This window comes from Oryctolagus cuniculus, chromosome 18, assembly GCF_964237555.1.
Source record: "Oryctolagus cuniculus chromosome 18, mOryCun1.1, whole genome shotgun sequence".
Taxonomy (NCBI): domain Eukaryota; kingdom Metazoa; phylum Chordata; class Mammalia; order Lagomorpha; family Leporidae; genus Oryctolagus; species Oryctolagus cuniculus.
In genome coordinates this window covers 19,007,503-19,031,277 of record NC_091449.1, presented here as the reverse complement: position 1 = coordinate 19,031,277, position 23,775 = coordinate 19,007,503, and the positions used below count along the sequence as shown (strand labels likewise).

Here is a 23,775-nt window from a genome sequence, read left to right as displayed (position 1 = left end):
AGGAGGCTGGGGGACCCCAGCCCGGCCACCCACTCACTGTGGCATCCCAGCTCAGGCTAGGTTTCATCATCAGTCGGGGCAGGGGTCACGCACAGGCGCCAGAGGCTCGGCGCGAGGCGACAGGCTGACGGGCCAAACCTGGCTTTCTGGCCACCTGCCCTCCCTGGGGGTGGGGGGCTCAAGGCCAGGCCCCACCATTGGCTAGCACGGAGGGGAGGGCTTCAGCCCAGGAGCCAGGTCTGTTTTCTGGAACTGCTGACAAGGGAGACCCCAGGCTCTCCTTCAACAACACGGGCCACGACCTTACCCCGGTGCCCCGCCCCACCCCACCTATGCACCTCTGGAGGACATTCAGGCCTGCCTTTCTCCATCCAAACAACGGCCTGGGTCCTGGGTGCAGATGGCAGGGGCCGACGCTGTCCTGCCCACAGAGGGCTCTGCAGACCCCGGGTTGTCTCAGGACTCAGATGGACAGACACACAGACAGACAAGGCGGGGGCCACATGGGGCCAGTTTATTGCAGTTAAATACCTCTCTATTTTTTTTGTCCATTTTTTCATAAAGAAAATTAAAACACACACACACACACACACGCATACACACGCATACACACACACACCCAAAGGGGACCAGGGATCCAGACACAAGAGGTGGGGTGGGCCTCGGCCTCCCTCTTAGGCCCAGGCCCAGGGATGGCCCCCCAGAGACTCCCCTCCTTCCCGAAGCACCCTGTCTCGGTCCCTCCAGAGACCCAAGGAGGCAGCAGGTATGGCAGGGCCGCTGTCCTCCTCCCTCTCGCCTCCAGCTGAGACCACCAGGAGTGCCGGGGCGAGACAGACAGACAGACGTGTTGGGGGGATATTGTTTCCAAGTTGGGGAGGGCGGTGGGCAATGTATCCACAGAAATGCATTATTTCTCCCCGTTTTTGTTAAAAATCTACTATAAAAAACGCAGCTGGGGGAGGGGCGTCTGTCCCTCTCTGTGCTAAGGGCTGGGGAAGGGGCAGCCGAGGCCGACGCAGCTGTGGGCGGGACGGGGCGGGCGTCACTGCCGGGCGCCCTCCCCCACGATCTCCAGGTTGTGCTGCTGCAGCTGGGCTCGAAGCAGGGCGTTCTCGTTCTTCAGCTCCTCGATCTGGTGGGCACGACAGGGGACAGGGAGCCAGGGCTGGCTGCTGGCGTCCGGACCCCCCTCCCCGCTCCAGGCCCTGGAGCCCACCTGCTGCCGCAGGAGCTCATTGTCCATCTGCAGCCGCTCGGCCTCCTTGAACGTCTCCTGCATGCGCTGGTTGGTCTGGCGCAGCTCCCGGATGTAATCACAGGCCTTCGACAGGATCCCTCCTTTGCTCTGGGGCGCGGGCGGCAAGGGCAGCCGTGAGCACCACCCCGGGACAAGGCACCGGCGGCAGCCCGGGCCCCCACAGTGACGGAGGGCTGGGGCCTCTGGGGACACTCACCGCTCCTGTCTTGCTGTTGTCTGCGTTACAATCTGGAATGATTTTCGAAAGCTGGACGATCCAGTTGTTGATCTTGTCCCTCCGCCTCCGCTCCACTGCAGGGGCGACCACAGGAGGCCGGCTGCACCGGCTGCACTCACCGCAGGCAGGCCCGCCCCAACCCACCCCACCGCGCCCCCACCCAGGTGGCCTCACAGGGATCCCAAAAAGAACAAAGCAATCCAGACCCTCAGCCGCCACGCACCCTCGGGGCAGGAGCCAGATGCTGGGAGCTGCGGCTCCCCACGTAGCTTTGAAAGCTTGAGGCAACATTTGAAAACTGGGGCACCCCACCCCGGCAGCTTCTGCACGGTGCAGCGCTGACCGTGCGGGCCCCTGTTCTGTGCGGCACGAGGCGGCCAGGCCCCTCCAGCTTTGTTCTCCGCATCTCCCATGACCCTGCTCTGCTCCTCACCTTACAGAACAAAGTCTGGTCCCACCCGAGCCCTCCTTGAAGCCTGGGCCCCGGCAGCTCAGTGCCCACTCCCCAGACTGAAGGCCAACATGGCCAGTGGTCGCCAGATTCCCCTTAACTCGTTCATAGTTTATTTCATGAAAGTTCGCCCTGTCACCCAAACCCTGCAGCCGAGTGCCAGCTGCCCCCACCCCCAGCCGGGCACGTGCTCAGGGCCTGCCCTGGGTCTGCACACACTGGAGCCTGGGACCCCTGCCCAGACAAGGCTGGGCCAGGCCTCCGTGGCCTTCCAAGCACACACAGTACCAGGCACTGTGTGGACACAAAACAAAGCCAGTGACCCCCAACTCCCACCCACGGGGCCTCATCCCCTGCCCAGAGGGCTCAAGGGGTTTGCGGTGTTGATGGAGAGCGGACACTGGGCGTGGAGCCGGGTGGGGCTTGGAGAGGTGGGGAGGGGCCTTTCCAAAGGCTCCGGGCAGGGGTCTAGTGAGAGTGGGGGAGGTGCTGCTCCCTCAAGGACACTCAGGGCCAACAGTGGCAACGCCTGTCTCCTCTGGGTCTCACCCCTCTGGCCCACCAGCCCCTTCCCACATGCAAGCACCTCCCACGTGGCCCGAGCAGCAGCTGCCTCCAGTGTGGACCCCCCCCACCCCCACTTCTCCTTCCTCTTCCCTCTTCTCTTTCCTCTGAAACCTCCCCAGTGCCACGCCGAGGGTGGAGCTCTGTCCAGGTCAGGCCAAGGCCCGGGGGCTGCTGAGGACCCCTGCCACCAGGGACGCCCTGTCTCCCAGGATCGCGGAACCCCGTGGCGCGCTCAGACCTCAGGGGTGCAGCCCATCCTCAACCACAGGCATCTCAGCCCCTCTGCGGCCCCCCAGCCTGGCACCGAGCTGCAGCTGTGTCTCACAGGTGCGCCTGTCAGGCTCCAGGGGCAGGGACGGCGGCAGGTCTCAGTTTGGACTGACTCCGTAAAAGCCTACTGCCTGCCCCAGCACGCGCAGGGCTGCAGTCCTGGTGGAAGCGAGCCCGGGCTCCGTGCTGCTGGCGCTAACAGCACCACTGCGGACAGACGCAGGCGGGATGCTGGCCCTGTGGCGTGCGCACTACAGCTCCAGACTGTACACAGTGCCCCAGGGATGCCCAGGCTGGAGCAACCATTTCAGCGTGGGAAGTGGGACGAACCTTCAGAGAAAGACTTGGGAGAAACATTGCGTAACAGCAGGCAGGCGGGTGGCGAGATCCCGGCAGAGGTGACCCGAGAACAGACCGGGGACACGCGGGCTGTCAAAGTAGGTTGTCAAGGCCCCGGGCACCCTGCTCCTAGGCCTGGGCCCCATCCTCTCCTCCCGCAAGGCCAGCGCCTGCCATCAGAGGCACATTTGAGACGGACGAAGACCCGCTAGGACCAAGGCCAGGTCCACTCCACACAAGCTCTTCAGCGTGAAAATGCAGCTTTCACCCAACTTGACCTTGGCACTGAGGGTGCCTCCCCACAACGCAGCAGACACAGGATCCTGAGATGCTCTCGCAAGGCCAGACCGTGAGCAGAGCCCCAAGACAAGCCTCAACACGCTCCAAAGAGGGAACCCGCACAGGTAGGTTCCCTGACAACAATGGAACTAAATCAAAGAACAGTACTGGGAAGATACCCAGAAATCCCACCAATATTTTGGAAATTAAGCAACACACTTCTAAATAACCCAAGGGTCAAAGAAATCACAAGGAAAATGGGGAAATATTTCAATCTGATTGACAGTGAAAACACAACTCATCCAAAACACGAGGCAGACCCAGAAGCTAGAATACAACCTGCGACAGCAAGGGCTTCGATGAGGAAAACAGGAAAGCTTAAAATAATCTAAAAAACTAAGAGGAAAAAAAACCACACACAGCAAAATTCAGCAAATTAGCCCTGAAGCAGAAGAGGCGAATTAGGAACATGAAGAATGGCAATCAATGAACCAGAAAAAGCACTTCTGTCCAACACTTAAAAAAATCAGATTTCACCTAAGACGTGCGCTGTGCCTTCTCTCAGTCTGCATTCTGACGTGCCAGCAAGGAGCCAGAGCTCACGGTCACAGCTGAGGCTGTCCCCGGGCAGCGCCCACGTGCCCTGGGCACCGGGAGCCCACGTGACTCTACCTATAAGGCATCCATGAGTGTGACTCAGGGAGGGGCCCCTGCAGAACCCAGAAGTGATGGGAAAGAGGGGAAATGGGGCAGGACGCGGACTTGAAACCCACTGAACATGAAGCCAGCTTTTCTGGACAGGAGGGAGGAGTGTCGAGTTGCAAGGGGCCCTGGCTCTGGTGACTGTGACAACTGTGCTGCTCTGGAGAGAGAAGCGTTCCTTCTCCGTCAGGAGGGGACAGCAAGGTGCTTGGGACAAGAAGACTGGGGGCCGGCACTGTGGCACAGCTGGTTAAGCTGCCATCTGCAACACAGCCATCCCATATGGGCGCCGGTTCGAGTCCCGGCTGCTCCACTTCTGATCCAGCTCCCCGCTAATGCACCTGGGGAACAGCGGAGGATGGCCCACATGCCTGGGCCCCTGCACGTGTGTGGGAGAAGTGGACTGAGCTCCAGGCTCCTGCCTTTGGCCTGGCCCAGTCCCGGCTGTTACTGCCACCTGGGAAGTGAACCAGAGGATGGAAGACCTCTCTTGTCTCTCCCTCTATGTAACTCTGTTTAAAAAAAAAAAAAAAAAAAGCACGCCAAAATACCCTTTAAAAAAAAAAAAGCCTGGGCCGTGCCTGGCCTCCCAAAGACTTGCAGGCAGACAATGAAAGCGGGGGTCGGGAAAGAAGCAAGGAGCAGAAACACAGCTCCGAGCTTCACCAGGACCCAGGGGCGGGAGCACAGCAGGAAGCGGCTCTCAGCCTTGAGTCCCATGCTGCTCAGAGAAGGACGCACACCCACGCCTGGGCACAGGGGCCGGACCCCGCCTGAGAACACCCAGCAGCCTTGCCCCAGTGATCAACCACCCGGAGAACTTGCTGAATGCACAAACTCCCAGGCCACCCTGCTGCTCCGCTCACCCAGAACCCCGGATCACCCTGGAGGTCCCTCTCCACTCCTGCTAACCAGTGTCCCAGGAAGGGGGAGGGGAGGAGCTTGCTCTGAGGCTCAGGCAGGGAAGGGGAGGCAAAGGGTACAGAGGGTCAGGGGTTGGACAGGAGGGGCACAGCGGGGAGCAGCCAGTGAGGTCATTGAGGGTGCCGTGGGACGGAGCCGCTCTGCAGACATGCCAGACTGGCAAGGGCACCGGGAGGTGGGGGCGGGGCAGGTGGCGGCTCCAGTGGTTTACAGGCTGGGAGAGGCGGGCGGGATGCGGCTGCGGGTAAGGGCAAGGTCACGATGTCCAGGGGAAGGCCATGTGACAAGTGTTGGTCACTTCCGTCCCACCGTGCGGACACCACACACGGCCGTGGGCCTCTCACGTGTCAGCTCGAGCGGCCAGGTCAGTGCCATCTTACAGGGAGCGGGGCAGGCAGAGAGCAGGAACCCACTCGAGACCATACCGCCGGTAAGCCGGGAGCCCACGGGAGGGAGGGCCTTCCCATGTGCCACGCCCCAAACCAAGCTGAGACTCGCTCCCCCCGGACATCCGCACAGAGCCCATTCCTAAGCCTCGGAGTCCGCTTGACTGACCCAGCACGAGTGAGCCCAGGGCTCCGCAGGTGTCTCCTGCCGCCCCAGCCTCCGGGGCTTCGCGTCGCACAGGGGCAGGGCAGCCGCCCTGGGAGGGCCTCTCCCTCACCCTCCGAGCCTGCCCTGCTGGCTCCAGCTCGAGGCCCGAGACCCCCTGCCTGGGGCTCTTCCCCAGACCCCCGAGGGCCTGTTTGCCAAGGCCCACACTGGGCCCTCGGAGGACACAGCGCCATGACTCGCCACCTCCTGACCCAGCCTCGTGCTCCTTCACGTGACCTGTGACCTGACGTCACACCGCAGCCATGGACAGCTCTGTCTCCCGCCCCGGAGAGCCGAGACCTCCTGTCCTAGCAGGTGCGGTCCCACGGTACGTACGCGTTGACCGAGCAAGTTCACGGCTGAGCAGCCGCCCACCACCACTAAGCACCTTCAGCACCCGGCTCCACCATGACACTCGAGGCCCCAGCCCCAGCTTCCCTCCCAAGACATGCCACGTGGAACCTATGCCACAACCAGACCAGTACCCACGAAGCAGCCCGGCCCACTCCGCCACCTCCTCCCGCGTACGGGCTCCCGACCATGGCTTCCTGGGGTGGCCTCATCCCCTCCTCCAGCAGCATCTGTCAGACCCAAGCCTCCCCCCCCACCCCTGCCTCCTCGACGCTCCAGGCCAGACTCCAGGCCTGGCCTGGGGCCCACGCGGCCCAGCCTGGAATCCACGGCCAGTAAATATTTGTCGAGAGCTGGTTGTCTGGGTGTAAGCGCTGCCCTGGCACGGGCAGGCGCTGTGCCCACGGCGGCGGCGGCGGTAAGGCAGAGACCAGGCGGCAGGACCAGGGGCTGCGCACCTCAGGGTGGGTGCTTCTGGGAAGGCTGAGGCATGGGCCTCTCTCTGCGCTCTGCTCCCTGGCACCACACGGCTGCCTGAGGCCTCCCAGGCAGGGGCAAGGGGCGTGCGCCCGACAGCTGCCACGTGGAGAGGGGGCCCCTCCCTGTCGGTGACGCAGCCTCCTGGGGGGCTGTGGCTGGGCCCGCCGTCCTCACCTTCATTGTGCTGCGCTCTCCTTCTCTCATCCCGGGGGGTTCTGGTTCCGTCGATTTTTCTACAACGGCAGAAGAGAGACAGCGGCCTTACTCCCTCAGGCCCGTCTCTCCTGGCATTCGCGAAGCACTCGGAGAGCTCTGCAGGGCAGATCCACGCACACAGAGGGACAAGAGAAAAGCAGAAACAGGCCCAAGAAGACACCATGGGCCCAGTTCCCATTCTGGAAAAGCCTCCTTTCCTGGGGCCCCCCGAGTCCACCGCACGTACGGGGAGTAGGGGTGCGTGCGGGGCGCGATCGTCCTCTGCGTTCCCGTCTGCAGCACGTCCTGGGGCGTCATCATGACGTAGAACTGACCTGCGGGGAACACGTGGGTCGGCACCAAGCTGGGCCCGGGGCGGGAGCGGGCTGGGGGTGCACCTGCCTGCTGAGCCCCACGCCTCCTTCCCCGCCACCCCCCAGCTGCTTCATCTTCTCACCTCCAGCCTGCAGGCTCTGCTCTGTGGTCTGCACAGACACGGCCGTGGTGTCTCCCACGCTGGAGGCCGGGAAGTAGGCGAATCGCGCCTCGCCGCTGACAGCCTCGGCTGCGGGGCTCCCGCCATTGCTGAAGGGGTTCTGGATCACAGCCTGAGGAGGAGGCGAGGACAGGGCGGCCCTCAGTGTCTCCGTCCTCATGGGCTCTCTGGACTGCAAACTCTGGGCCCACCCCCACACCACTGTGTCATGCATCTCACAAGGCCCTAGAAACTTGGCTGCTCTTAGAGACATTCCCATGTTACAGGCGAAGAGACGCCTTCTAAGAGGTTCCACCGCCTCCACCTCAGGGACTGGACCCCACAGGGCCCGAGGCAGCGTCTGCATCCCCCTGCCTTGCTCCCGGGGCTCCCCAGAGGCAGGCCCCCTGCCCACTCCATCCCGCCGCACCCCTAGAGGCGGGCACCTACCAGAGGGAAGGGCGCTGCGGGACCTGGAGGCACAGAGGCAGCGGCGGGCCCGGGGCGCTGGGCGGCCCCGTCCACACCCACCTGGGTCACAGCCTGCTGCCCCCCCGCGAAGGCAGCGGTGGACACGACGCTGACGGCACCAGCCGTGTCTCCCTGGCCGTCCAGCTGACCATCAGTCACCTGGACTACGCGGTACGTCACCTGCAGGGGGCGGCAGAGCAGCGAGACCGGCGCTGGGGTCCCCGCCCGGGCCCGGCACCAGCCTCTCCCACCCACGCGGCTTAAGACCCTCGGCTCAGCCCCGCTCCCGCGCGGGGCTCCCGGGCCGCTGCCGCCTCACCTGTCCTCCATTATTCTCTGTGCGGAACTGGTACTGGATGTTGTGGTCGCCGAACGCCGCCTGCTGGACGCTGGCGATGGCCACCGCCGTCTGCTCCTCCGCCCCAGGGCCGTCCCCGCCTGCGGTCCGAGGCGGGTAAGGGCGGGTGGTCAGCGGTCGCGCGGGGCCAGGGCGCCCCCGGGCCCCTGCGCGAGCGCGGGCCGCGGCCCAGGGCGGGAGGGCGCCCGCCAGCACTCACCTTCCTGCAGCTCGACGCCTTCCTCTGCCTCGGGTCCCTTGTCGTGACTAGCACAGGAAGGAGAGGAAGACGAGGGGCTCGGGGCTGCCCGCGCCCCCGGCCCTGCGCCCCGCTGCGGGGCCCTCCGCCCGCCCCGCCCCGCCGGCGGCCGGGACCCCGACCCGGGCCGGGGCCGTCGGGCCCCGGGGCCCCCTCCCTCGCGGCCTCCATTTTGAGCTGGGCCCGGCGGCCGCTCGGGATCATGGCGGCCGGCCGGCGGGCCACAGGGCCGGGGCCGGGGCGCGCGGGGGCACGGGCCGGCCGGGCGCTCTTACCTGGCGGCGGCGGCAGCGGTGGCCGAGGCAGCGGGATCCAGACCCGGGTCCAGCATGTCCATGGGGGGGTGGGGGCGGGGGGGGCGCGGGGCCCGGGGGGGAGGGGAGGGGAGGGGAGGGAGGGAGGGAGGGGAGGGGGCGGGCGGCCGGGGGGGCCCCCGAGCCCGGCGCTCACGCCGCGCGGCAGGAGGGGACGGAGGAGACACGGGAGCCGCTCGCGCTGATCACGGGGACAAACAGTGGGGTCATGTGAGGAGGAGATGCCGCCGCCGCCGCCGCCGCTCCTGCAGCCGCCGCCTCCTGCCGCCTCCGCCCGCCCGCCGGCTGCCGGCGGCCCGAGGCCCCGGGACGCGGCGCGGCCGCCCCCCGCCCTCTGCACGCGGCCCTCGGGCCTCCTTCCCCGGGCAGCCGCGGCCGCCGCCGCCGCGACTTTGTTTTTTTGAGCTCGGCCCGCCCTGGATGGCCGCCGCCTCGCGCCCGGATCGCCGGCTCGCGCGTCCGCCGCCCGGCCTGGCCCAGTCCGGCGGCGGATCGCTGCTGCAGCCGCCGCCGCTTTCTATTTTTTCCCCCTTTTTTTTCCTCCTTTACTTGAGCTGCGCGCGCGCGGCGGCGGCGGCGGCGCGAGCCCGGGCCCGACGCGCGCGGGGGGAGGGCAGCCCCCGGGGAGCGCGCGCGCTGTTCGTCTCCGATGGCGGGCGAGCGGGCGCGCGCGCGGGCCCGGGTCTCCGCGGGCCACGAGGTCGCCCCCGCCGCGTGCACCCCGGGTGGAACGCGGGCCCGGCTGGAACGCCACGAGGGCCCAGAGAGGGGGCCCTGGCCGCCGGGGACCAGGCAGGCCTGCCGGGGTTTGGAGATGGCAAAGTAGGTCGGGGGGGAGGGGCGGGCCGGGCGGCCGGGGAGGAGGGCGCGCACGCGCGCTCCCGGAGGCAGGGCCGCTGCGCGCGAAGGCGGCGGCCCGGGGCGCATGCGCACGCTGGGCGGGGCCGGGGCGCGCACGCTGGGCGGGCGGCGGCGCGTGGGGCACGTACTGTCCTGGAAGAGCGAGAGGGCGCGCTCGGGCTCGGCCTCCGGGCCCCGGGGCAGGAGGGCCCCGGCGTGGGCCGGGCGCGCCGCGCGGCCGCCTCAACTCCCGCACCTCGCACCCACTGCTGTACAGACGCTCGTCTGACACTCAGGCCTTGTGGTTGTAAACTTTATTAGACCTAGGAGGGGAGGGGCTCCATCTGTAGTGCGTTGAGTTTAAAAAAAAAAAAAATACAAAAGCTGCATACAAAACGTGAGCTCAGACGACTAAGCTCTCCCGGCTCAGGGCCAAGTTCTGCAAGGGAGAAAGAAGGAAAGAAGGGTGAGCGCCGGGGGCCCGCAGGACAGGGGGCCCGCGGGGGCCGGCGCCGCCCCGCGCTCACCTTCCTCAGCCTGCGCTCGCGGGAGGCCTGCGAGTCGGTCTCGGAGTACGGGGGCGGCGCGGCGGGGTAGTCGTCCTCCTCCTCTTCCTCCTCTCGGTAGGGCCGCCGCTTCTCCCCGGACCCCTTTTTCCGCAAAGCCTCTTCTACGAGTCGCGCGTCGTATGGGGGGTCCCCGGCTCGGGAGCCATCGTCCCGAGAGTCCCGGGACCTGGGGTAGCGCGCCCTGGAGTCGGCGTGCGCGCGGTCCCTGGCCCTGCCGTCGTCGTAGCGGGGATTCCGGGACGGTGCGAAGTCCCGCGGGTCATCGCGGTCGTAGAGGTCGTCCCGGCTGCGGCTCCTGGGGGGCGCGTAGGCCCGCCCTCTGCGCCCACTGCTCGGGGGAGACCTGGTCCCCGACTCGCTGGAGCCGGGGCGCGCGAGGTCATCCAGCGCATCCACAGAGCGCGCCCGTGGCCGTCCGGCCCCCCAGCCGCTGCTGGGACGCTCGGTGGGAGGCTCCTGGGCCCATCTCCTGGGACTCCGCGGGGAGTGGCGACCCCACTCCTCGTCGCGGACCGGGCTGAGGGCAGGACCCCTGGGAGGCCGGGATCGCCAGTCGTCCTCGTGGAGGGAGGTGACCTCGCTCATGGCTGTGGGAGAGGTGGGCGTCACTGATACTGGAGGCCTGGGTCTGGCCGAGTCGTCCCCCATCCCCGCCCCGGGCAGGGACCTGCGGCGAGGGAACCTCCCCGGCCGGCTGGGGGCCCCTCCAGGCCCAGAGCCCTTTCTCACCCCGCTCCACGCGGCCGTTGGCAGGGCCTGGCCGAGAAGGGTCGAAGTTGGCCAGCTCTTTCTCCATGTAGTACAGAACCCGCATGGAGTCATCCTGCTGGTTGGCCTGAATCCTGTAGCCACTGCGGACTTCTAGGGACAGAGCAAAGGTGGCCAGCTTGGGAGGGTGGGCCGTGGGCCAGCCCAGCCCGCCCCACGACAGGCATGTCCGCCTTGGAACCACTGCTTACCAGATGTCACACCGCTGTCAGTGTCACGGAGTAGAGGTACCTGCGAGCTGTGGCCGCCAACTGCGGGAGACTGGCCGTCAGTGGCTGCCCACCTGCCTTCCCAGCTCCTCCCCTCCCCCAGCCCCCACCCCAGGAGCGCCTGCTTCACGTGGGCCTCACCTGAGCTATTCCTGTCGAAGTCGGCAGGGTACCCGCCATTGTAGACAGGGCCCATGGGAATCATGGCTGGCGGTGGGGGCGGGGTCTTGGCAGGGGAGAGGTAGGCGTAGGTGCTGGGGGCGTAGATGCTGGGGACGCCTGAGGTGGCTGCTTTGCCAGCAGCATACACTGGGGGGACACAGTCGCCATGACAAGGTGGCCAGGAGTCCTGCTGCCCTTCACTGACAGCGCCTGGCCCTCCGTCCCACCCCGCGGGCGGAGGAGCGTCCCTCAGCACTTGGACCCTTGCTGTCATACTTCTTTCTCAGGGCCACAGGCCCTGCTGTGTGACCGGCACAGGTGCTGGGCCCCAGCCTGGCAGGCGGATCTCCCCAACAGGATGGCAGTTCACCAGGCATTTGCCGAGTGGACGGTTTACATACAGTTCTCTCTGCAATCACCCCAGCAGGACGTGGCCACCCTGGGCCTGCAGATAAAGCCTTCATGCAGGGTCCACTGCAGTCCCCACGCCGGAACCAGGCTCCCCAACGGCAGCCAAGCGCCTGCTCTAGGAAAATGGCGCATCTCGTGGTTCCTGGGCCTGCGAGGACATCCTCCGGGCCAGCTGCACGGAAGGGGAGTCGGGCAGACGCTCGAGGGCGGCGGCCAGCAGGGGAGTAGCTGCAGTGGCTCCCACTCCCTCCCACCCACTGGCTCTTGGCCCACAGCTCAAGGGCAAGTCCTTTTTGCTTCCACCTTCCCCAGGGCAAGAAGCTGGCTTCTGTTGGCAGAGTCCCGGGCTGCAGGCGGGTCACTGCCTCCTTGGGGCTCCAGCAGGAAAGTAAGGGGGAGATGGGCCCTGTTGGCGGGAGAGCTGTAGCTCCCCCAGGGCTCCCATCACCCTCGGGGTGCCAGGGTCTCAGGACGCGGGCACTTAAAGTCTTCTGGATACGCTCACGGCACCGCAGGTGCCCGGGACCTCCAAGGGGAGGATTCGCACGTGGCTCAGGGCCGAGAGCACTGTGCTTGTGCGACTTGCACCATGGCCCGGGGGCACTGCCGCTGCTGGCCCCTGCGGTGCCCTACAGCGGAGCCTCCGGCTGAGCGCTGCCGCAGGGCGCCAGACCCCTGGACTCTGCCCCATGAGCTCCACATCACAGAGGATGGGACAGGGACAGGGAAAGCCACCGAGCTTCCAGGCAGGTCAGGACAGACCCCTTCCCTGACTGCCACCTGTGCGCGTTACTACAGGTGCGACATGGGCCGGGCGCAGAGGGAAGTTAACAGGGGACCGGCAGCAGCCGTGGGAGGGAGCCGTCTCCCTCCCCTCCTGCTGAGTTTCCTTGTCCCTTCCCTCCCTGGCCCCACGGCCATCCCCAGCCCTCCACGGATACACCCACCCCCATCCCCACGCCCCGGAAGGGCTGGATGCATCTTTGTCCCATGTGCAGTGTGTGTGCGGCCGCGGCTTTTTGCTGCTGCTGTTACCTGGTGCCGTTAACCCTGCCTGGCTGCTTATTCTGTTAAAGTTTTGTTTCTAAGGGGGCTTTACTTTCCTGTGAACGCTGCCTCACACTGTTGGACGTTTGCTTTTTTGCCGTGTGCATGGATTATACTCTCAGAAAGGTCTCAATAAATAAATGAGAGTTCAAAGTTGGAGTCCGTAAATGATTGTCTAAGACGGTAGATCCTCTCTGGCCTGCCTGCCTTCCAGCTGCTTACCTCGCGACCTCCAGGGCAGTGGCACTGTCCTGGGGGCAGGCGGACAGCCACCTCCTCCCCTCCAGCCCCCAGGAGGGAGGCCGAGTGGGGGTGGCCGTGTGGGGGGCACTTACGGGCCTCGGGGCAGCAGCACTTGTCCGGGCAGCAGGGACACCTGACGTAGCAGCAGCAGGTGTGCGGGCAGCACTGACACCAGCAGATCCCCAGCAGGAGGAAGACGAGGAAGCCGGCCAGGCAGACCACGACCACAAAGAGCCAGTCTACGAGAGATGGGGGAACAGGCCCTGAGCCGGGCCACGTGCAAGGGGCAGGGGCGGGGCAGGGCAGGGGTTGGGTGGGTGGGGCGTGTGTTCGCAAAGCTCCCTAGGGAACCTGAGGTTCCTGCTGGGTTCTCCCAATGTCAGAGGCTAGGGCACAGCTGCAGAGGGCACCAACCCCTGTATGACCGAGGCCAGTCCCCAAATTAGGGAGCCCACCCACCCCCCACGCTGGGGTCCAGGTAGGGCAGAAACAAGAGGCGACATGGCCAGAGCAAGACAGACTGTAGCCTCCCCACGGGACAGCACGCCAGCAGCCCAGCGCCCAACCCCGAAGAGCACCGCGGGCGCCAGTCACAGGAGCCCCTGCCTGCACCCCAGGCCCCTCAGCCAGCCCAGCCCCGAGCCCGGTGAGTGGGAGTCGGGCAGGGTTAGTGGGGTCCACAGCAGCGGTGTCTAGGGGGTGGGGGAACACCCGACACAGCAGCAGTGTGTGGGGTTCCTCAGAGAACCCACACTCAGGGCTCCACCCCCGTACCTTCCATGGGCCCCGCCTGAAAACCAGGTAAGAGCTCAGCCACCCCTGAGGTCCTGCCTGGAGGGACAAAAGAGAAACAGATTACGCTGGCCAGAGCCAGCCCAGGCCGCCCTGCCCAGTGCCAGGTGGGCCCTGCGGGGGTCGCGGCAGGGCAGGGTATGAGTGTCCTGTGCCCTCTGCCCCGCCCACATGGGAGCTGTCAGGTGGGAGGCTTCCAGCCTTAACCGACCGGCGCTCTGCCACAGTTGTCCCAACCGCATCCCCAGAGGCCCACTGCCTTTCCCCCGCAGGGCCCTTGGGGCTCCAAGCCAGGCCACAGGGGCCGGCCTGGTCTGCTGGGCAAAGGGGATCCTGGTGCCCATATGAATGGTTTCTTTTTAAAGCCAAAAAATATAAAAATCCTGGATATATAATACAGAATTGTCTTCAGACGGGAAGATCTCTAACTGCCTGCCTTTCTTTTCTTTTTTTTTTTTTTTTTTGACAGGCAGAGTGGACAGTGAGAGAGAGAGACAGAGAGAAAGGTCTTCCTTTGCCATTGGTTCACCCTCCAATGGCTGCCGCGCTGCGGCCGGCGCACCGCGCTGATCCGATGGCAGGAGCCAGGAGCCAGGTGCTTTTCCTGGTCTCCCATGGGGTGCAGGGCCCAAGCACCTGGGCCATCCTCCACTGCACTCCCGGGCCACAGCAGAGGGCTGGCCTGGAAGAGGGGCAACTGGGACAGAATCCGGCGCCCCGACCGGGACTAGAACCCGGTGTGCCAGCGCCGCAAGGCGGAGGATTAGCCTAGTGAGCCGCGGCGCTGGCCTCTAACTGCCTTTCTAACAACTCTTTTTAAAAGATAAAATAACACAACCGTACAACACAATCTTTTTTTTGTTTAAGTGGAGGAATGGGCCCAAGATGGCAAAAGTGCTGTGGCCTTAAAGGTGACTCAGGGGGGTCCACTTCAGCTCACACACGCTGCCACCTGTCTACATTCAGGACCAGGTTCCTGCCTCCCTGCAGGAGCTCTGAACCCACAGCATCACAGCGTGCGTGGGCGTGGGGGCGGGGGCGGGCTCGGGCACGCACACACGGCTGTCTCCAGAGTTTACGTGTGTGGCACCGTATGCCTCTACTGGGGGGGGGCGCAGCAGCGACTTCACTCTGGTTCTCTCAGGAGTGTACACTGGATCCCTCCTGGCGAGGCTGGCTCGTGGACTATGTGCCACGTATCTCATGTTCCAGAACCAATCTCCCAGCTTCAGGAGGTGGGCATTTAGCCGAGCAGTTCAAACGCCAGTTAGGACGCCCACGTCCCACACGGAGCACCGGGCTTTCATTCCCAGCTCCGGCTCCTGACTCCAGTTGTTTTGTTTAAGGTTTATTTACTCATTTGAAATCAGAGTTAGAGAGGGAAAGAGAGACAGAAAGATATTCCATCCACTGGTTCGCTTCCCAGATGCCTGCAATGGCTGGGGCTGGGCCAGGCTGAAGCCAGGAGCCAGGAGCTTCACCTGGGTCTGCCATGGGGGTGGCAGGGACCCAAGCCCTTGGGCCATCCTCCGTTGCTTTTCCCAGGCCACCAGCAGGGTACTGGATTGGAAGCGGAACAGCTGGGACCCAAACCAGCACTCACATGGGACTGGCATCGCAGGTGGCAGTTCAACCTGCTACGCCACAGTGCCAGCCCCCGACTCCAGCTTCTTGCTAATGCAGACCCTGGGAGGCAGCAGGGAGGGCTCAAGTATTTGGGTTCCCGCCACCCACGTGGGAGAGCTGGATCAAGTTCCTGGCTCCAGCTTCAGCCCTGGGGCAGCTGGGGAGTGAACTAGTGGATGGATAGGATCTCTCTCTCTCCATTTTTCTTTTTGTTTCCCGGTTTCCATTTCTAATATGTTAAGCAACCATGCATGTAAGCCACAAAACCTTGAAATTCTTTGAGGTCCCCAATAGTAAACAGTATAAATGGGTTCTGAGCCTAAATTTTGAGAACTGTTCCTGCAGATTGTGTGTCTTACTGAAGGCCACACAGAGGCGCCGGGGTCGCTGGGGCACAGGTGCCACCGCCCCATGTGAACCTGGCCGCATGGGCATCCCTGGGTGTGACTCCAGCCTGTGCTCATTCCCACATGCGTGCCCCTCACATACCACATCTGTGGTAAGAGACCACGCGCCGGCTTACACCAGGGCGCCGGGCACTGGGCAGCATCCCCCAGCACAGGGCAGGGGGCTGGAGGAGACCCCATGTGCCCTGGGCATCTGGAGGCAGCCTGGCAGCCACACTCAAACTTTCATACCCTGCGCTGGCCACAGAGCACCACCCAGCAGGACAGACGGCAGAGCTCTCCAGGAACTTGGGCGAGGGCTCCCGGGTGCGAGGTAGCCCTGCCTCCTCCCAGTTATGAGGTCAGCCCTCTGCATCTACCGGTTCTGCCTCCTTGGAATCAACCAACAGTGGGTCAAGAATACTGGGGGGTGAGGGATGGGGAGGACCTGGTGCAGTGGCGTAGAGGGTAAAACCTCCACCTGCAGTGCTGGCATCCCATATGGGCGCCGGTTCGTGTCCTGGCTGCTCCACTTCTAATCCAGCTCTCTGCCATTGCCTGGGAAAGCAGTGGAAGGTGGCCCAAGTGCTTGGGCCCCTGCACCTGCGTGGAAGACCCTGAAGAAGCTCCTGGCTCCTGGCTTCACACTGGCACAGCTCTGGCCGTTGCAGTAGTGAACCAGTGGATTGAAGACCTCTCTCTCTCTCTCTGCCTCTCTGTAACTCTGCTTTTCAAATAAATAAATAAATCTTGAAAAAAAAAAAAGAATATTGGGAAAAGCACATGCAGCCGTGGAGAACAGGCAGGGACTTTTCCCTCTGCATCCTTCCCGGAACCCGGGACTGTAACAAGTATTGCGGCAGCCATTACAATGTATTACATATTACCTAGGAGCAGGTGTGTGGGTTATATGCAAACAGGGGACCCCACAGCCTCCCAGGTCAGAATCTGTGGTCCTAGAGCCGATCACCAATGGGTGCTGAGAGACAACCATACGCCCCATCAACCCTCCCCAATCACTGCAGGCCACCCTGAGCACACGTGTGTTTTCCAGGGGCGAGGTTGGGCCAGGCGGAGTCTCCAGTTCTCGCCACCCCAAGTCTGGCTCTGGCTGACGTGAACCCACCCCAGTGGCAAGGGGCCCTGCCTGGGGTGCAGGACACGGAGAAGCCCGAGTGACTGGCGGTGCCGCGAGGGGACAGCAAAGCAGGCGACAGGGCCCGGAGAGTGAGCTGCAGGGCAGGGGACGGACACACGGACACACAGGAGCGGACACAAGGCCCCCGGGGGCCGCCTCACTCACCCAGGACGAGGAGCTCTGCGTAGGCTTCATTGTTCCCCTGGAGGTCCTGGGCCGAGACCACGGAGCAGTAATACACACCACTGTCACCCCACGCCGTCTGCTCAAAGGTCAGGTCTGCGTCTGGGCAGGAGGGGGACAGCGTGAGGGAGAGTACTTCCTGGGGCCAGGGGGGCAATTACCCTACTCCCCCACCCTGGGGAGGGGCTACGAGCGAATCAGTGGAAACCAGGTTGGCCTGGGACAGACACGTCATAGCAGCTACTGTGGGGCGCCTGGGAGCCTACAGGTGGGGGAGGCCACCTGGACGGTGCAGCTGGGCAAGGCAGCACTTCTGGCCTGGACCCACTCTCTGGGCCACCTCACTCCTCTTGCTGCCCAGGGCAAGGGAGCAGAGACCCTGCCAGACGCCAGGTCAGGAACTGCCCCACTCCCATACATACGGTGGGGGTGGGAGACACGGAGACTCCTCCCCCTCTTCTCTCTGCCCCACATCCTGGTCAGGCCCAGGTCAGGCCCAGGGCTTGGGGACGCTGTGGTGTGAAGCAGCCCCAGGCAAGGAGCCTGTTAATTACGCCACTGATGAAAGTCTCCCAGCGCATCCTGTTTCCTCTCTGCTCCTCAGACCCTAATTAGTTAACCCCCTGCCATCACTCACCAGTGTGGAACTGGAACAGGGAGCCTCACTTGGCAACTCTGGGCTTAGGCCTGGGGGGGCGGGGAAGAGGCTACAGCCCCGCATCGCAGCCAGGAAGTCCCTCCACCTCCTGCTCACTTTCTGCCCAGTTCCCACTGGGCCTCCGCCGCCTTGAGACCCCAAGCAGGAGGGCCTCACGTGCACTCCACCCCCGGCTGCCGGCGCTCAGCCAGCGCCCAGCTAGCGCCTCACCCCCACCGTCTCCTTGCTCCCTGCACCCCAGCTCGCCAGGCTCCTCCAGCCCCTCGAGGCTGCTGCTCCCTGCTCGGTCCTCCAGCCTCAGCCAGCCCAGCTCACGCAGCTCCCCTGCCCCTGCACACACTGAGCGAACCTCCCTGCGGCAGATCTGTGACGGCCTCGGCCACTGCTGGGCACCTACTGCCCGACACGGGCCTGGCCGGGAGCAGAAATGAGCGCTGCTCTCCTCGTGCTGGCCTTTCTTGGCTTCTGTTGCCTGGTCGAACATTCTGGACATGTGGGCTACATTCAAATGGACACTTGATTCATTCATTCAACAACTAATACTTGGATGCATCTTACATGTTAGAATCTAGACAGTATTTCTGGCATATTCTAAAGCAAAGAGTCTAGGATTGGCATTGTGATGCGGCCAGTGAAGCCACTGCCTGGGATGCCGATACCCCATGTGGCTGCAAGACCCATCTCCCTGGGAGAACAGCAGAGGACGGTCCAAGTACTCGGGCTCCTGCCACCTACGTGGGAGACCTGAATGGTGTTCTGGGCTCCTGGCATTGGCCCGGCCCGGCCCTGGTTGCTGCAGCCATGTGGGGAGTGAATCAGTAGATGGAAGATTGTTTCTCCCTCTCTCTGTGTCCCTCTGCCATTCAAATAAATGTTACAAAACGATTAAGAGGGTAAAGAGGCCAGGAGACGAATACATTTGATCACCACTGCTATAGAGAACAGGTAAAAATCCTCGCCCTTACACGGGCTCAGACGACCTGGGAAAGAGACGCAAACACAAATGTAATCGCCTCGCAGAACAGGCGGTGACAGAGGGCACAGAGCCAGTGAACTTGGGGAGGCGGCAGGAAGTACCAGGCCTGGAGGTGAGGGCTGTGCGCTTTCGGAGGTGACCTTCGGGGCAGAAGTGGGGGCCACGGCCGCCCTCCGTGAAGACAGCTGTCCTGCGTATAATGAGCCCCCACTGTGTGCTGGGCCCCGTGCATGCACGTGTTCTGTCACTGAGCCCTCAAAAGCGCAAACCAGCACCCCAGCTGCCCCAAAGTCCTCTTGGCCGTTTCCGACCTGTGTCTTTACATCAGCCCCTGATCCGCACAGCGGGGCCCGCAGGAACCCCCTGCCACAGACCACAATCATGTAGGCCAGGAATTGGGACCTGGGGCCCCGTGGGCCGGATCTGGGCCCCGTGCACTTTGTTTGGCCTGCATGATGTTTTCAAAACCCATGAAATACAAGAGTTTCCGGCCTCTTTTGATCAATCTGAGGGCTTGGGTCCACCTCCTTCCTGCCAGGCGCACCCTGTCCCTGGTCCCCGTCCGGCCCTGAGATCACACAGGCTGGGCACTGCTTTTAACTTGTCAGGGGGAAGACGCGGGCCTGGATCCCTGCCTACCGCCAGCACAGGCCGTGTGCTGTGTTCCCCCACAGCCAGAGGAGGCGGACGCGGGGTCTCTGAAGCTGGGGCCCACACCACCCAGAGGTGCTGAGCTGAGGGCCTACACCAGGGGCCGGCAACCTTGCGGGTTGCCCGAGGGCCGCCTTCAGCATCCCTTTTAACACCAGGGCAGTCAGTGCCCCAGTGGCACCACCGAGAAGGCCCCTGCACTGAAAGGCAGGAAGCTCCCGTGGCTCCACGCTTTCCGGAAGGGACTCACACACAATGGATGCACAGCACTCGCGGCCCGCCAGGCTCCCCAGGCAGCAGCGGGAAACCCCTGGAGCCTGATGGTGCCGGCCCCCACCCCTCAGAGCCTAGGGTCGCTGCGCGTGGAGTTCAGTGCTCAGCGGAGCGGGGCCCAGTTGCAGCCCCCAAGGACAGGCTCAGCACAGGGTGGTCCCCGCAGGGCTTGGCACTCATGCCTGTCCAGGCTGGAGTGGCTGCCGGGGTGGAGGGAAGGGGGCTGGGACAGGCTGAACCCCAAGCAGCCCTTCAGCTTCAGGCACCAGCAGGATGCTTGGGGTTGAACCGCCCATGGAAATTCAGGGTACGTCTGGTCCCTCCCCGGAAACAGGGCTGATAGGGCCCAATGGCTCCACAGGGCGCGACACTCAACGGCGCTTTCTTTGCAGCTCTGGCACTGTCTGACATTCTCTTACTCTTGCTACGCGTGCTTGCCCACTGCCCGTCTCGCCCCACCAGGATGTCACGTCCCCGAGGGCCAGGCACCCTGGCTGTCCCAAACACGGCTCCACGCCCAGCGCCTGGCGGACACACTGTGTGAATGACGCCCCGTCAGGAGGGAGAGACAGGGTGAAGGACAAGGACCCGCAGGGCTGCCGCGGTTCAGAGCCGTGCGTCACGTGTGTGGTGTGCTGGCACGGTGCGGGCTGGCCCCTTGGAGCCGCTCCCCACCGCCGGCTCTCGTCCCCTCCGCTGCCTCCCCCGAGGGAGTAAAAGGAGTGAGAAGTCTGGAGCCTCGGCCAGATCGGTCGCCCACTGTGTGACCCTGTGCAAGTCGCCTTGTGTCTCTGGACTTCTGTACCACGAAGTATTCGCTCAGTTACTGTGCCGTCCCAGTGAGTTAGACCACCTGGGGCTGGATTCCAGCCCGAGCCCTGGGACGCATTTCCAGACCTGTTTCTTCCACACTTCTGTCTTCTGCTTGCGGACAGCATTCACGTTCTTAGAGAGTGAGCCCCCACCTTGTTTCCCACAACCCCGCGCCCCAGCCCTCCCAGCGCTGGGCGGGACAGCCTGTGCTGGCCTCCCCCGCTGCAAATGAGAGCTTCGCCAGGGCTCTGCTTTGATGGTTTTGCCTACTGCTGTATCCCAGGGCCCAGAACAGCGTGGCACGCGGCAAGTGCCAAGTCTCGTGGTTCTATAAAGGGAGGGATGGATGGCCACAGAGAGGGAGCCCTCCCTGCCGCGGGCGCTCTGGAGCTCCCAGGTGAGACCTGCAGGTGCACCCCTCTTGCCCCGCCTCCCCGCACCTTGCACAACCTACTTCCAGTGATGGTGATCCTGCGTCCCTGGTAGTAGTCGCCCAGGGTCACAGTGTTGCCCTGCTTGGTGGCCACCACCCTGACGGTGCGCACGCTGTCCTGGCACTCCACGTAGGGATTGTAGCCTGGGTTACCAGCCGCCAGCTGGGCATTGATCTGGTTGTCCACGCTGGCCGGGGAGAAGGCATCGGCGACGCGGTCTCGGCAGAAGGACTTGTACTTCCATACGACGATGGGGGCCGTGGGGGTCATGGTCATCTGGTAGGAGCAGGGCAGGGTCACGGGCTGGAAGAGGATCACCACGTGGTAGGGGTCTGACACGGTCACCTGGATGGCGCCGGCAGGGGCTGTGGGCAAGAGGAGACAGGGCAGGGCCCGCCGTGAGCTGCAGGAAGTACTTCCAGGACGAGAAGCCAGACGCCCTGTCATCAGCTGAACGCTCAGGCGGGAGTGCGGTTTTACAGAGCGCCCGGGACACGCCGTTCCTTAAGCTCCGAGACCAGGGAGGTGGCTACAGTAATCATTGGGATTTTTTTTTTAGGCCCACGGGGCTGGAGTGGCAGATCCAAGGTCACAGGGCTAGATTCCTGGAACGCCGGCTCCACTCCTCTTGCCTTGGTCACCGCTCACAGGAAGAGGCATCTCTGTGGTCCACACAGGCAGACCCAAATGGCCACCCCAGGGCCCCGGTGCCCCAGGCCCCAGCTGGAGATGAACCGCCCAGGACTCTACCTTCGGGTGGCTTTGGTGAATTCTGACCCGACTGCTTCCCATAGGGTGGCTACTTTCCCACAACACTTCCCTCGGTGCCTCCCACCTCACCCTGCCCAGAACCACTGGCTCAAACAAAAAGCACTTTCACCCCCACCCAAATACCCGACCCTGGTGAGAGGTGCCAGCACCGTACGGGGTCAAGTCCACAAGTCCATCCTACCCGGCCTGGAGCCCGCGGGAGGTGCGTGGGGCCGCTGGGGAGTCCCCACCCCACCCGAAGCCCGGGCCCCATTCTTCATCTCCACCTCCGGGAAGCATCTGCTCCAGCCTTCGTGTGCCTTCTCCCCTTTCCCGCCACGTTCAGAAATCTCGGGGTGCGCCCAAGTCCCCGGCCCAGCCTAGCCTGGTGTTTGGGCCGCCCTTCCCCCCCGGCCCACAAAGGATCCCCTTCTCGCCGCCGCTCCCGGCCTGACGCTCCAGCGAGTTTCACTTCCTGCTCTCTCCAGCAAGGGCGGAGGCAGCACTCCGCGTCTGGGCCGGGGAATCCCCTCATTCCCGCTAGCCACGGCTCTCCCAAGGTGCGGGGTCTCCACCGGCCCCCGTCCTGCCGCCTCCCGGGTCGCAAAGAACGCGGTCCACCCACCCTCTTCGTAGGGTGTCACCCGAAGTCCCGCAGCACCAGGGGCCCCGCACTCCGTACCTGTGCACCAGGTGCCGAGGAGGAGCCACACGAAGACGGCCGCGCCCAGACTCCGGGCGACCGGGTGAGGGCCCGGCCCCCAGGGGCGCTCGGCGGCCACCAGCGCCATCGCGGGCCGCCGTCTGGGCGCGTCGGGCCCGCGCGTCCCCTCCCAAGTACCGGGAGAGTAGGGGGCGCGGAGCGCACCAAGGCCGGGAGGGATGCGCGCCCCTCCGCTTCCCGCTGTGGCTTCTCGTCCCGGCTCCAAGACGACCCGGCTGGTTGTGGAAGTTTTAAAGGATACAAAGTGGGTGAGGCGCGCGCGCCTAGCTTTCGGCGAGTCGCGCGCTTGCCCCACTGTGGCTTTCGGAGCCACGGCCACCCCCTGCGCGCCCCGGGGAATGGATCCGCCCAGGTACACAAGGGTGGGAGCGGAGGGCTGGGCCCAGGGGGTGGGCGGCGGGGAGGGGCTCCCCGCCTCCCTCCCCGGAAGTGGGCTGACCCAGGTGCGCTCCGGCCCTCAGGGCCAGAACCAAGTGACTGGCTGGCGGGAGGACACTCGCGGACCACGGGTCCCCTTGGCCGGGCCAGGCCCAGTGGGTCGAGATCCACGAAAACCACGAGACCCACTTGGGGTGATTCACCTGTTGCGCGAGGGCGTGTCCCGCGGCGCACCTGTTCCTTCCCTGCCCACACCCCTCTCCCCGGCTGGCGATGGACCCGCCTAGGTGCACCCCGTGGAGAGGGCTGGGGCTCTCGGGAGCGTTCGGTCCCCACTCGCGCTGAGGTTCCCCGGGCGCGGGCAGGGCCGGCAGTGCGGGTCTCTCGTGCGTCCCAGTCGGGTGACTTCCAGGACCGGGAGACCGGACAAGTTGGAATTCTTGGGCAGTTTTCGCCACCTCCCCCGCATTCCCAGCTCCGTGGTTCTGCCCCCGGGCAACCCTTGTCCCCGGGTCAGGCCTCCGGAAACTCTGGCTCTTAAAGGGGCCAGAGGGGAAGTGCGGGCCCGGGCCCGGTTTCTCCCAAGCGCGGCCGGACCGTAGCCACCTGCGCCCGGGAGCGGGTTGCCCGCGCGGCGCTCGGCGTGGCTCTGCTGACCCCCGGTGGCAGCTCCGGGAAGCGTGTCCGGGGCCGGGGAACCCTGGGCGCTCCAGCGTGAGACTTCCCGCAGGTGGCGGGCTGGCCGCAGGCTGGGGGAGACCCAGGCGTGTTTTGTTCTGCTTCGTCCTGTTAGACCTCGCACCCAAAGCCGTCTCTGCGCTCTAACCAGAACGTACCGCGGCCGGATCTCCTCAATCCGCCCTCTCCCTCTCCGCACGCTCGCCCTGGCTCCTCCACTCCCGGCAGCTGCCCGGGCGATCCCCTGCCTCCAAGCAGGGCTCCACTCGCTGCGCCCTCAGCCCCGTCTCTGTCGCATTGCACATTGGACCTGCTTCGTAGATTGAACTTCTGTGAACCTGATGTGGGCCTGGCTTGTTTCACTAAGCCTGAGATTTTCAAGGTCCATCCGTATTATAGCAAATATCAGAATCAAAACCGTGTTCCCTCTGTGCGTGATCAGTGGTCCGTGGTAAGTATACACCACATTTTATTTGTCCACCTGCTGATAGATAACTTCCGCTGTTTGCAGTTTTTGGTTGTTGTAAGCGGTGCAGCTGTGAGCCCGGGTGTACGAGCACCTGCTTTTAATTCTTCAGGA

The 23,775-nt window shown here is 64.4% G+C and overlaps 2 protein-coding genes across 12 annotated transcripts; both read right to left on the bottom strand.

Annotated features, from left to right (window-relative positions):
• Positions 1-486: 486 nt before the first annotated feature.
• Positions 487-8,581, bottom strand: USF2 (upstream transcription factor 2, c-fos interacting). Its single transcript, XM_051836124.2, has 10 exons — positions 8,448-8,581; positions 8,134-8,180; positions 7,896-8,014; positions 7,556-7,756; positions 7,088-7,238; positions 6,878-6,965; positions 6,610-6,668; positions 1,458-1,552; positions 1,220-1,348; positions 487-1,135 (listed from the first exon to the last, which is right to left on the bottom strand). The coding sequence occupies exons 1-10, from the start codon at positions 8,507-8,509 to the stop codon at positions 1,046-1,048; spliced, it is 1,041 nt and encodes a 346-aa protein (XP_051692084.1). The 5' UTR covers positions 8,510-8,581; the 3' UTR covers positions 487-1,045.
• Positions 8,582-9,623: 1,042 nt separating this feature from the next.
• LSR (lipolysis stimulated lipoprotein receptor) lies at positions 9,624-22,508 on the bottom strand. 11 transcript variants are annotated; one of them, XM_070062440.1, is made up of 10 exons: positions 22,041-22,508; positions 20,686-21,030; positions 16,843-16,962; positions 13,510-13,566; positions 12,828-12,974; positions 11,014-11,181; positions 10,855-10,914; positions 10,625-10,753; positions 9,854-10,482; positions 9,624-9,765 (listed from the first exon to the last, which is right to left on the bottom strand). In XM_070062440.1, exons 1-10 carry the CDS (start codon positions 22,204-22,206, stop codon positions 9,730-9,732), a joined length of 1,857 nt encoding a protein of 618 aa, XP_069918541.1. In that variant the 5' UTR covers positions 22,207-22,508; the 3' UTR covers positions 9,624-9,729. The 11 variants fall into 11 exon arrangements, with proteins under 11 accessions (XP_069918541.1, XP_069918540.1, XP_008247714.4 ...); XM_070062439.1 differs by having other exon boundaries at positions 10,625-10,756; positions 22,041-22,506; XM_008249492.4 differs by having other exon boundaries at positions 10,625-10,756; positions 22,098-22,503.
• Between the last annotated feature and the right edge of the window lie 1,267 nt (positions 22,509-23,775).

Excerpts from the sequence above, each read along its gene's own strand:
- LSR (XM_070062439.1), bottom strand. The coding sequence starts at position 22,206 with ATGGCGCTGGTGGCCGCCGAGCGCCCCTGGGGGCCGGGCCCTCACCCG. Across the intron at positions 16,963-20,685 it reads CAGGATCACCATCACTGGAA|ACGCAGACCTGACCTTTGAG; the intron begins GTAGGTTGTGCA and ends CCTCCTGCCCAG. Across the intron at positions 10,483-10,624 it reads CAACGGCCGCGTGGAGCGGG|CCATGAGCGAGGTCACCTCC; the intron begins GTGAGAAAGGGC and ends CCTCTCCCACAG.
- USF2 (XM_051836124.2), bottom strand. The coding sequence starts at position 8,509 with ATGGACATGCTGGACCCGGGTCTGGATCCCGCTGCCTCGGCCACCGCT. Across the intron at positions 1,553-6,609 it reads GAGAGCGCAGCACAATGAAG|TGGAGCGGAGGCGGAGGGAC; the intron begins GTGAGGACGGCG and ends TCGCCCCTGCAG. Across the intron at positions 1,349-1,457 it reads ACAACAGCAAGACAGGAGCG|AGCAAAGGAGGGATCCTGTC; the intron begins GTGAGTGTCCCC and ends CCCGCGCCCCAG.